The sequence below is a fragment of the Mercenaria mercenaria genome, chromosome 2 (genome assembly GCF_021730395.1).
Source record: "Mercenaria mercenaria strain notata chromosome 2, MADL_Memer_1, whole genome shotgun sequence".
Lineage (NCBI taxonomy): Eukaryota > Metazoa > Mollusca > Bivalvia > Venerida > Veneridae > Mercenaria > Mercenaria mercenaria.
In genome coordinates this window covers 47628778-47642500 of record NC_069362.1, presented here as the reverse complement: position 1 = coordinate 47642500, position 13723 = coordinate 47628778, and the positions used below count along the sequence as shown (strand labels likewise).

Sequence of the window (13723 nt, the reverse complement as noted above, 5' to 3'; positions counted from 1 at the left end):
TGCCAAAAAATCTGAGATAAGTAATTGAGAGATTTTATATGCCAGTAGAATAGCTCAGTTCCAAACCGCAAATATATTTACTGTACAGTTGATAAGCAATCTAGAGCAGATAACTAATTGAATTTACGGAGATATGTTGCTGGAAAGTTTATGTTATCTCAATAACCTGCAACTGGTGGCCGCATGTGTCCGAACTACCGTTGAAAATTGATAGATTTTGTAACTGATTACAACCCCAAACGGTTGATGTCTTCCTTGAGATGTCTTTCTTGGGGATCAAGATAAGAGCACAAAAATACACAGCCGTTTAAATTGCTAGCCGTTTCTTTCTTATGGGTTATAGCATGTGTGTTTTGTAGTTGTGTAGTTTCAACTGAAATTATCTCATCGTCTGTGTCCATTTCATAGCCATTTTGCACTTATGAGATATCAGAACGTCTGATATAGTCACAATCACTTTTTATTAAAAAGTAAAATAGCATTATATCATCCTTAATTTTTGTCAAGGTAGAAGCACACCGAAAAGTGTGAATACTGATATTTCGAATTTACTTGGTAAAACTACAACCACTTTTTGCAAGTTAATTTGAACAGCTGTAAATCAATCGCTCTTCATTTCTGTGGGTTCCAGACCTGCAAGGAAACCACACAGCTGGCTTACGGACATTCAGTGGTTCTACTTGCCTCAGGTAATGTATGGAGCGGCGCTTGGGGACTTCCTTCGCCAGTCAAATCAAAGAAATCATATGACCTACAGTGTATTGACTTAAAATCCAGCACCATTTCAACCACATCTTGTAAATAATGAACCGACTTCGCTAGGATGAATAATGTAGATATTTGATATCAGTGATACGTATATATAGTCTCAATGTCTGATTTGACGTCTGCCCCATGTGGTTCTAGGAGGCGACTTATAGGGTCTAAACACTTGTTTCTGTTGTAACTTTGTGATTCCAGCCGGTATAAATGTCTCATGTTTTATTTTGATAAATTAAATACGAAACCACAATCTTTAGTCCTGTTGGCGCCGGGTTGGTGCGCCGTAAAACCCAATTCAAATCAAAAGAGTTTACGCCTGCTTGATTTAAAGCTGTTTATCTGGACCTGCAGCATCGAAATTCTATATTATAGATCTCAAAAATGTGTATAAGACGTTCATGGAAATTTGATTTGAACCACAAGATTTCAGTTTCAAAAATAGCTTTTGAAACGTGGCCTGTTTGAAGTGTCCCAAAAATGGTACTTGCATATCATATGTGTATAGGAGTCGGTCGGAGTATATATATTTTCGAGTAAGTTCTATTTCGAATTTTAAGGGGAACAGCCGTGCCTAAAGTATATATTAAAAGTCATTATAAAAGTGGACGAGTTTTCCGAACAACGTAACAGATTGTTGAAAAAACAGGATTAGAAATTACGTCAAAATTGTGTCTTGCTTCTTAATGTTTATCATAGTCATTTGCATACTAGATAAACTGTGCAGCGAACTTTTTTTTTATGCATTTATAGTTCCTATTTTCTCATTAAAAGTTCGAAATGAACATGATCAAATATTAAGTTTTCTCAAAAATAAAACTATTTCGTATAACTCATCTATTTATCTAAGCACTATTTAATTACATATGAGCCGCGCCATGAGAAAATCAACATAGTGGGTTTGCGACCAGCATGGATCCAGACCAGCCTGCGATTCCGCCGCAGTCTGGTCAGGATCATGATTTCGCAAATGTTTCTCCAATTTCCAATAGCTTTAAAAAGCGAACGCATGGAGCTGACTAGACTGCGATGTCGCAGCCTGGTTGGACCATGCTGGTCGCAAAACAATATGTTGTTATTCTCTATTGCACGACTTCATAATATTTAACTGTAAGACAGCTTCAGAGAACTGTTCCAGATTCTAAATAGAAACAAAAACACGTAGAACGCTGGTATTTATTTTTGATACAAATGAAATACTTGTGGTGAAAGTTTTTTTTATTTGTAATTAATCACCGGTGTAATTATACAGCACATTCAAGTATTTAAACAGAAAGCTACTTATTTTTAATTATTTTCTTTCACAAAATGCGTTTCAAATCAACTTAAGATTGTTAAGAGCTGGAAGGACTGCGCACTGATAGACTGAATGCATTTAGGAATTATCTTTTTATCAAAAATATTGGAAGTTAACACATATTTGCTGCCCATTGCAGGTTCTTGCGACTGAAACTGATCTTGTATTAAATTGCATACGAGTGATTCAGTGGAATTCTCGTTGTTATTCATGTGATTATAGAGACACGTTACTTACTCAAGGGGCCTCCGTGGCCGAGTGGCTAAGGTCACTGACTTTGAATCACTTGCACCTTACCGATGTGTGTTCGAACCTCACTCGGGGCATTGAATTATCATGTGAAGAAGCCATCCAGCTGGCTCACAGAAGGCCAATGGTTCTACCCAGGTGCCCGCTCGTGATGAAATAACGTACCTGCGGTCTTCCTCCACCACAAAAGCGGAAAGTCGCCATATGACCTATAATTGTGCTGCCTTTAGGATGTGTTCAGAGCTATGTGTTTTCAAAACTTTGATTTTCAACAATTTTTACAAGAAAACTTTATGAAATGCGCCTATATGTTATTACTGACGAAAAAGTTCACGCGTATGTAATATGGACTAGCACGGCATGCTATTGGTTGCTTTTTAAGCGGAACATATACACTTCTAGTGTTTTGATCTTGTATAAAACATAAAATATATTTTTACATTCCTTAAGATAAAACACACATGCGATTGTGTTATATTTGGTGTAACGTGAGAGACAATAAAACGTTTTTTTTTTTATTTATTTATTTATTAAACTTCTGGTTTAAGCCTATTCTATGTCATTTTTGTTTTAGAATTGATATAATAATGCTAAAATATATTTCATATTTACTTTTAAATGAAGATGCTTGAAAAAGCAAGATGGAATTTTACTTGAAAAAAATGTTTTTTGTTTTTAAATAAGACAACATGGTCACATATCTGATATAAAACATCAGGATTCTATAAAAACAAGAATTATTTTTCAATTTTTTATGTTCTCCTAACTATTCAAACTCGGCTTATACCGGCTTATTAATCAAGGCGGCAATAATTCATGAAAAAACAAAATTAATTGCGTGATCGCCAGCAAAAATGTTTCATCTTGGACCAATTTTGATGTCAGGAAGTCCACAACTAAATTATGGCATTGTTTGTTGTAGTTTCACCCCTTCTGAAATGCTTAGTCAGTTTTACTTGTAATACGTCTTTGAATGTATTAATACATATGCTGGGGTTTTACACAATTGTCATTTTTATATATAAATTTCCATGTTATTTCTTTCAATTTCACAGAATTATGAAATGTAACAAATCGTTGGCGATACGTTGAAAATCAGCAAACTACCGAGTTCATTCTATTACAAAATCTGGAATGTTGGCTCTTTTATCCAATTGTATTCATCCTTCATAAATCAGTAATTCGTCATAATTGATGCAAGATCAAACTATGTTTGTAATCGATTGATTCACAACACTGACTGGTGCTAGTTAATAAAACGGGATCTTTTTTAGATTAAAGTATCAAGAACATAAAATGTATCATACTTTTAGAGTGCATTTTTTCTAAGAGTTCAAATATACGGCATTCCAAATCCATCCCAGGTTCTCTAAACCTCGAGATTATATGTATACAAAAATACGAATGTACGTGTGCCAAGGCACTTTCACGCCATTAATTTGAAAACTTAACAAGCTGGAGTGATATATGTAATTTCTTCTTGTAATTAGGAATATCGGGAAAATAATGAAAGTTCATTGGAGTATGAAAACGTTTTAGTGTTTGAATAATCTGATTTTGATATCATTCTAATTGATAAGATATTTTTCTTTGAACATTTTTTTGCGAACTAAGTGGAACAAGCTATCTTGAAAAGCAGATATTACTACTAGATTAAAGTGGCCTGAATAAAAATCAGTGTACATTCTTTGGATACAAAATGGAATTTTAGTGTAAAAAGGTTCAAACTGAAGAAATTTGAAGGGGAAAACAAGAGAAAATCAGATCTTCTTTTCTGGTTGTAATTCTATGATAGAAGTTCAGATATATTGAACTTGACGTTGAGGTATATATTGAACATTGATTTAACCACATAGAGTTGTATACATAAAAATTGTTACATAAAATAAACTAATTGAAAGGTACATGATCTGTAGGAATAACTCAACTGAATGGGTTGAAGAGCTTCGAATAGCTTATTAATAAAATAGCTTCGTATAGCTGATTGGGTTGATCTGCTTCATATAACATGTTTTACCTGATATTAGCAGTTTTGTTTTAAAATCATTACGGCATGATTAGTTATCTTCATTTCTTGACTTGTCAGTTGATGAAGGACTTTTCATTTAGGGTTAACAATCCAGTTTACTTTGTTCAGTTGTTGAACCTTAAAACCATATGTTTAGTGAAACATTTTGATGCCATAGTTGAAATTCTCTGTTACTTATAACACCTTTTATATTTTGAACGCCAACATGTATATAAAGTTAAACTTACAACTGATTTGCAGGGGTCTCCAAGTGTATAATATCATTTATTTCGAATTACTTGCCCCTAGTGATATCGGTTCAAAACCTCAGTTGGGCTGTAAAATTCTTTCAAATGAGGACGCCATCCAGTATGTGGTTCTACCCAGGTACCTAACCGTAGTAAAACAATGCCCGGAGGTCAGTAAATTATGCAAAAAAGCAAAGTTTAGTTACGTTTAAGTAAACGTAAAGAGAATTCAGCTGTATTTATAAAATATCTTTTGTAAACAATTATGTTAGGAAGAAACATTTTTACTAGAAATTGATTATACAACCTCGAACTTAATGCTAAGAAACTTTTTGTTCTGTTTTGCCTCACATACTAAATACAGGCCTTAGATGTTTTCATGCACTTCCGGGTTTATGATTAATAAACTTGAGCCTTGTTTACATCTCGCAGTTTTTTATCGTAAACATAATGCTTTGATCATGCGCATCTGTCATACACATAAAATAGTAGGCTCTGTAAGACTTTATTGCTATGTCCTCTTATGCTCTCAAGAGATAAGGATGAAAGAAACCTTTGTCTGAAAAACGTGAGGATCCTTGAGATTTTTTTTTAAAATACTATACGTAGATGTTAAAAGGCAGCACCTTGAAGCAAGTAAAGTTCTTAATATTTAAATCCTTTGCATCCAACGGCTGAATCATGAAATGCGTTACATCTTATTAAACATTGTGATAAATAGACGTACGTTCAAAAGCATGTCGGGAATTCTAAAGTTCCAATTGTGCTTCTTGTAAACTTGTCTATTTTGCACCGCAAAGAATGTGGAGATTCTTTTTCTATAAAGAAATGATAAAACACTGAGCTCGACTAAACTTTGGGCCAGTAATGTCGGCAACAGTGGGAAGAATCAGTATATAGTCCAATATATAGTTTTCAATTTTCGCACAAACATAGCTTTAAGTCCTTTAAAAGTAGGAGCTGTATAAAATATTTTTGTGTGATAGTGCATTTAAAACGTACTTTCTGAATGCTTAGGTATAAAATAGAGATACCTGCGAGTAGAAGATGGCTTATCAGAAACCTTAATAGCATAATTGATGTAGTTAGAGACTGTCAATAAATTCAATTATCTGCCGATGCCAATTACAGATTCTCGTTCTTAAATGATAGGTACCTCTGCTATTATCAGATAATATCTAACATGAGATATAGTATCTCTTTATCACAGGTGATAACTCGTCGTTTTTGGAAATAGCGTAGACTTACATACCGGAAGTAAATAATTATAAAACATGTTTAGCGAAAATAAATGTGATAAATAGAAAAAAGTCGGACTTTCAGTGTGTCACAGTGTTCATCAATGACAATGTATCATAGTGCGACAAATCAGTGTTTAATATTATTTTTTTTTATGAACTTGTTCAACAAAAAAAAGTTTTGAAAATTTACTTGAGGAAGCATTGCTAAACGTGATTATAAAATACGACAGTGTCAGTTATTCTTCTAAAAATCCGGAAGGTAATACACATTAACCTATAGTCTTGAGTTTTGTTTTCTTTAGATATCTTTTGTTTTACATTCAAAATGATACAAACTGATTATATTCTGTTTTTATTACCCATTCCATTTCGAAGAATAATATCGTGTTAAAAATAGTGCGCTAAAAATTCTCAGGCGAAATAACGTATATGTCTTATCTATGTGAAATAAAAATATTTATCTTTTTCTCCTCAGAGGAAATGATTGGTAAATCTGGACATCGAAAAGTAAATCACACATTTTTTTTTATTTAATTGTAATAATAGATTAGTAACTGTGAATACTGTTTTTACGCTCTGCTTTAAGAGGTAAAGAAGATCTGGATTATTTCAAAATAGGTTGATACTGTTTTCAAGTTTTGATCAAATAAAAAATTAAAGTACATTTAATGGATAGTTATAGTGCTGTTGAAATGTGTAAACAAAGGAATGCGGCAATACGCACAAATAGCTTTTTAAAGTGATAATTGAACGATCTCTCATCCTTGACGCAAGAACCAGTCATTTCTGGATTATTGTGAAATAGTTCAATGACATTTCATCTGTCAATTTACGTTATGTTACTTTATTTATCAACACAATGAGTATAAATTGGAAAGCATAAAACAAACAGTTATTATTTATACAAGAAGTGAATGTGTCTTCCGTTAATAAATGCATATCTTTGTTGAACACATAATGGCGACTCTAAGAGACCTTCAGATGGCACTAGCAAGAAAGATAGAAGAAGTTAGACAAAGGGATGAGTTAATAGACGAATTAGAGAAGGAATTAGACGAAAAGGATGAACTAATCCAGTCATTACGTAATGAACTGGAAAAGTTCAAATCTGCCGTGAAAGTTTCAATAACAGCTGCAGTACAATCTAGAGCAAATGAAAGACAGAAACGTCAAGCTATCTCAGCCGAGTCGTGTAAAACAAGAACTCTTGACTATCATAAGTTGAAACGACATAATAAGCCGCAACGGTAAGTGAACGTACAATAACCAATTAAATCTATACATAATTTTTTTTTCAGAAAAAAATAGAAACGAAACAAAAATTGAAGTTCAGAATAAAAACAGTAACAGTAATTCTATACTACAAATACTGTATAAGATTTGAGTAAATGAAAGAATTTTTTGTACAAACATAACAACATCTACCATGGACTCTGCAAAATGCTACACATTAATGCAGTCAGTCTTTTTAGATAGTAGAAAATGAAGGTCCTAAATGTCAGTTTTAAAAAAAGGATATTAGTTTAAATATTTTCCTGCAAATGATGTAACGTGACGATCATTGGAACATATGAGAAAAAAGTTCAAAATTCTCCGAAAGTTCTCAACACAAACCGACAAAAATAGAACGTTTGAAACACAGAAAATGATCAGTAACTTACTTGCACCATAATGTTCATTAACTATTATTTCTTTATATGAATATTACGTTTTTAGCTCGACTATTCGAAGAATAGGGGAGCTATCCTACTCGCCCTGGCGTCGGCGTGAACGTTAGCGTGAGCGTCACACAAATATTAAAGTTTGCGTACCACCCCAAATATTTTCAAAGTCCATTGAGATATTGCTTTCATATTTTGCATACTTGTTTACCAGCATGACCCCAGTCTGTAAAAAGGAGGAGGCAACTCTGTTAAGCATTTTGACTGAATTATGGCCCCTTTTCAACTTAGAATAAATGTTAAAGTTTGCGTACCACCCCAAATATTTTCAAAGTCCGTTGAGATATTGCTTTCATATTTTGCATACTTGTTTACCATCATGACCCCAGTCTGTAAAAAGGAGGAGGCAACTCTATCAAGTATTTTGACTGAATTATGGCCCCTTTTCGACTTAGAATATGCTTATTGTAATTGCTTATATTATACTATCAAATACTGAGAATAGTCGAGCGCGCTGTCCACTGACAGCTCTTGTTCTCGTTTGCACTACCAATTTAGTCATCTTACATCCATCACTAATCATCACTATGCACAGCCGTAGCTTGGGAATGAATTATAGCGCGATTTATGCCTTGTCCTATACACAGACTATACTCATTATCTATGCATTAAATGCCTAGCTGTACTAGGGTTCATAAGTATTCCCTGTCATTACTTAAGTTTCTTCTTTCTATGTTAGGACAGTTTGCCGAAAGAAATGGTGCTAAAACTTCTTGGACTGGATTTCAGATGATGATCGTTCCACGGGTCATAACTTCGAATACCATCGTAAGGCGAATATTCTCCAGTATTGAAGTTAACAGTCCGTTCATCTTTTTATAGGTTTAAGGTTTACGAAAACTTACATATAGAAGTAGTAAGTACTGAAGTAAAATCCGTTATTCCCGTAAACATAGCGTTTCTCATAGAATTAAACAGATTTGCTAGACGCATCAGATGTTACAAAACTGTTCGATTTAATTTAGTTTGGTAGTAAGCTGCACTCTCTCAAATGTGCATCAAATGTTTAGAAAGCAACTGAAGGATAATATAAACAATAGATGCTTATAAAATTATTATCTCTAGAAAATCTTAATCTAATAGAGACAATGTGACATTAACGATTCAAGAAGTTAATTTCATTTACTGCAGAAAATTTTAAACCCATTAGTTTTTACGTAAATTAAAGAATAACTATGCAAATGTTGTTTATAATTCTAACACTCAAGATTTTCTTTGATATAAGCAGAGAAGGATGTTACCGTTTATTGTCATGTCGATCACAACACGTTTTGGCCTAAAAAAAGGATTCCAGATTAGTATCCCTTCAACGTATTAGATTCGGCCTTAGTGATTAGGTTACTACCTATCTGAGCTGAAAACCCTGTTTTATTTGCCAAACAAAGCACGCAAAGCTAAAATATATTTCCCATATTAAAGACAAACCTGTAAAATATTAACTGCCATATATATTTTCTACGAAGTTTGCAAGTAATAAGTAGTTTAGTGATTGTATCTGCCAATAAAATGGATAAGATTAAGCATACAATTGATAAGCAAAAGTGAGGCAGATAACTAATTAAATTGGTGGAAATATGTTGTTTGAGCGTTCATGTTTTCATTTATCTGTAATTGCTGTCCGCATGCGTGCGTACTGCCATAGTAAATTGAAAAAAAAATGTTACAGCTGAAAACGCAAACATTTTGAAATTCTTATCTGAAAAAGATCTGAGTAAATATCGATTTTAGCATTGTACTGCTGTGTTTGTCGTTTTCAGAGGGTGTTTTAAATGGAAACTAAACCTGTGTTAACAGAGAGATTGTCGCGCTAACGCTCGTTTCGTGGCACAGCTTAATCCATGAAACGTATAATTCAAAAGGAAATGACATCAGCGTGATCAATGCCGCACATTCCATGAAAATGCAGCGACACATTTAGCTATAGGTCCTTAAAAATAATAATTTTGTTTTGATGTCAAAGCTGTTGAAGGTCGTTTAAAGTAATGAGGATTACGAACTTGTAAAGTGAAACATGAACGGCTTGCATTTCATTTGAAAATATTGGAGATAAAAATATTTTTGCAGACCTTTAGTTTTCGATGCTATTCAAACTAGTCTTGTTTTGTAACTCATAACTCACAAGCATAATAAACTGAATTAGATGCTTATTAATTTGAAAACAAATTTAAAACAAACTTATAACAAGCTTGTTTGTTATACAGTTGTAGTACACACAACAACGAAAGCAAGGGTTGCAAGTCTGACCCTTCTGTCCTGCTAAGATGCTACATACAGTATCCTTGGGGATAAAGCGTTGATCACTTGAATGCCAGATTTAGCCATAAGAAGTACGTTAACTAACTAAATTGGAATGACTTGCACTTTCCTTCAATCGCCCATTATGGAAACAAGATACATATCTTTCATGCATACTGAAGCTGTTTTTACTTTAGTTCAGTGACGTTGTTGAAGCAACTTTGTCAGCTACACTCAGTAAATCCGAACTTTTCTTTTGATTAACGTTTAACATAGTCCTTCTGTTGAACGAGGATGTGAAAACATTTGCCAAAACTCAACCAATACGATTCGCACAGGCACACGAAATCTTTATCAGTTTGTTATGTACATGTAAAAGGTTGAATGCAGTTTTGAAAACTGCAGATGAAATTGCTAGAGGAATAAGGTCAGTAATTCGGTCGAAAATGTGCTTCCGTGGTGGCGAAAGAGGTCCATAATAAATAGATCCTAATTTTCCCGGTTTTTTTTTGCGCAAATTCGTGTAGAACGAGTGCTTTAATCACCATTTAATCACCATTTTTCACTACTAGAATACATTCTGCATGAAATGAGACGGTTTTCATGTTCATACACCCCACATGGCAAGTTTTGCAGATCGAAGTAACACCGGAAGTAGGTGTTTATTGCGCGGACGAGAGCAAATATGCGCCATTTTTAGGGTAGCAGACCACAACTGACTGGCATTTCACTAGGAACTACATAACTCCCTATTTTCTTTTCATTTTTTCGTTAATTTGTGATAGAACTTTCATGAAAAATAGGTGTAGGAAAAAGTGATGTTCTCTAAAGATACGTAAAGACGACCTGAAGTTGTCGTTGTTTATATGAAACAAAGAAGGATTTGAATTACTGACCTTTAACCTAGATACCGTTGGTTAAGCATTTATGAGATGAGAGTGAATTCATATCTATGTGGCCAGAATACATGGGGTCTATGAAGTATCATTTTGACTTGTTCGAAACGGGCCCTGAACAATCAGTATTGATGGAAGATGATTTAAGAAAACTCAAGGTCAAAGGAAGAAACAACCTGAATGAAATTGACTTATAAAAGGTTAATGAAAGAAAAGTTCACGCGTCTGTGATCTGACTACTGATTTTGATATGAAACGGCATGATGCTGATAACATTTCTAGCGGAACACACATCCGCCTAGGACTATTAACAGAATCTTTAATCGCAAAGTATGCAACACATAGATCTACGTATATTATTTTACATTTCGTAAGATAAAAACGTGCGTCTTATTGTGTTATCAATTTTGATATATAATCTTCAGGAAATGTAAGGGAAATAACATAACATGTTAGTTAGCATTCTTGGAAAACATTGCGTTTAAAGCATCAAAGCTAAGAATATGTTAGGTATATTCTATATATAGTTTAATGCTTGTATGAAATGGACTGCTATTTAAAGCTTTTATAACGTTCGATTTCTTCCTTGTGGGTTGTTGGGCAATCTTCGACGATTTCCGTACCTGTTTGGAATTGCCGTAATCGCTTTCTGAGCATGCGCAATCAAAAGGATATTGTGGTAGATTATCAATATCGGTGCATAACTTTATGGCCCAAATATGTTTTCATACATGTTTTTGACATTTTGTTTCAATGCATCAAATGTTATAATATATAATATACACTTTCCTTGAGACATATCAGTAAATGAAACTCAGTTAAGATATCTAAATGTCAGCCACGATGTGGCATTTTTATCACATTTCAGGTTTATTTCTTTCAGAAATTTGTAAAAATGTGTAACAATTAGATTTATTAGTGAAAAAGCCCGAAACGTAGAAAGAAACAAGAATCAATATTTTACTTGAAACTACTTCCCTCAAGAAAACGCCATTCTGCAAAATGGTTCAGTAATTATTTTGATATAAAACATCAAAATGTAGTAAAACAACAAAATTCATGCATTATTACACGTTATTTAAAACACAGCTATTGGAATTAGACAAAGAGTTACAAAGGTAGCTGTTTGCACAATATTTAGTTCATTGATACATGACTAATCGTTTTTACACTGTAATTGTGTTGATTAATCGACATGAAAATTTTGACTTCTTCTCAATACAACCGGTTGGTACTAGTTAGAACAAACTTCAAATTTAGGTGTGGGACTGATGAGATTGCCATAGTTGATAGATATGTTTATCTTGGTTTGGTGTTGACTGAATTTCTTGATTATAACATTACAGCAAAGATTGTCTCACAAGCTGCCGGAAGAGCTCTTGGTGCGATTATTGCCAAGTTTAATAATGCTGGAGGGCTTCCATTAGATGTTTACACTAAGTTATATGATTCAATTGTTTGGCCGGTGATTGCATATGGCGCTGCCATTTGGGGTACAAGATCATTCTCCTGTATAGATGCTGTTCAACACCGAGCTATGAGGTTCTATTTAGGAGTGGGAAGGTATACACCGAATGCAGCTGTAAATGGAGATTTGGGTTGGGTAGATCCTTTTGACAGACAATGGCAATCCATGTGCAATCTGTGGTCAAGGTTTAGTAAGATGGATGATGATAGATTAAACAAGACAGTGTTTATATATGGTATGAACAATGCTAGAGGTAATTGTAGGAACTTTATGTAAGAGTCAAAAGTCACCTAAGTAAAATTGACTGTTCTCAGTTTTATGATATAAGCTATCCTATTCCCAAGGCTGCTTTGAAAAAATCTGTATTAGAAAAGATGAGATCAATGTTTCAGATATCATGGCTCTCTGTTGTTAATAAAACTAATAGTATTAGAGGTATTGGTGGAAATAAACTCCGAAATTATAAGTTATTAAAACAGGACATCTCTTGTGAGAATTATTGTAAACTGGTAATACCCAGAATGCATCGGTCTTCTTTTGCTAAGTTCAGATTTGGAGTTGCACCTATCCGTGTAGAAACGGGTCGATACGAGGGATTGCCTATTCAGAATAGAACATGCTTATGGTGTAAGGATTGTGTTGAAGATGAGTTTCATGTTCTTTTGCACTGCCCTTTGTATACTGAAATTAGAGCGAGTTTATTTGAAAAAGCTGTATCAATAGACCCAGACTTCTATAAAATGAACGATACAGATAAATTCATCATTTTTTTTCACAAATTCAGATATTATTTGTTGCTGTGCCAAAAGCTGCCATCTTATACTACAACGTCGACAATTATTTGCTTGTAAATAGTTTGGTTCTTGACCTTGGTATCTGAAATAGACACTGACTGAGAAAGTATGTTGCTTCTTGAAATTGATTCTAGGGGGATAAAGTTGAGAAAACTGTTTCTCCTTTTGCCTCTCTAGTTCCTTATTTGTAAGTTTTGGCTGCAATCAGCAGATGTTTGAGGTATGAAGGTCAAATGCCAGGTTTATCTACAGTGTAGGATGGTTAAGGCCCTGTAACTAGAATTTTATTGTAAATTGTACTATATGAATTTTACTCCTTTTTTTAAACGACATAGATGACATTAATGTTCACTATTTGACGACATAGTATTATTATGTGATAGGCTCCGTCATACTACTTACCGCATGACTGGGTACTTTGTCAGTGATTAGGTAAATATGTGATTTTGCAAATATCATGCGTTAGAACATGCAAAGATAATATGGCATTGTATTCTAAGGCATCTCCATTTACTAACTATTTGCTTTGAATACGTCTGAAATATGTTAACAGAACCTTTAGCTGACCCTTAACGTTTTCAACAGGCTAGGTGATTGTAATGTGTTGGTAAATACCATATTTCTGAAATTCTGTGATATTAATAGTACAATATTAAATGTTAAAGGATCGATTTCCTTTATACAGTTTATGCATGTAGAATCTTTGCAAAATCACATGTCTGGTCTTAAATGTACATGTTTTTAGTCTTCTATAAAATCTTTTTAGGTTGGTCATATATATATAGTCTTAAGGTTTTTAGCTCGACT

At 33.7% G+C, this 13723-nt stretch overlaps 1 protein-coding gene across 3 annotated transcripts in view; it reads left to right on the top strand.

Annotated features, from left to right (window-relative positions):
- Positions 1-13723, top strand: part of LOC123563923 (cGMP-dependent protein kinase 1-like) — a 179061-nt gene that overhangs the window by 69596 nt on the left and 95742 nt on the right. The window contains exon 1 of one of the 3 annotated variants that reach the window (XM_053536520.1): positions 6745-7049. The exons of the other annotated variants lie outside the window; for them this stretch is intronic. Within the exon in view, the coding sequence (XP_053392495.1) occupies positions 6760-7049 (290 nt within the window). The 5' untranslated portion in view covers positions 6745-6759. Of the gene's footprint in view, positions 1-6744; positions 7050-13723 lie in introns of those variants that run through there. 3 annotated transcript variants of the gene reach the window in all.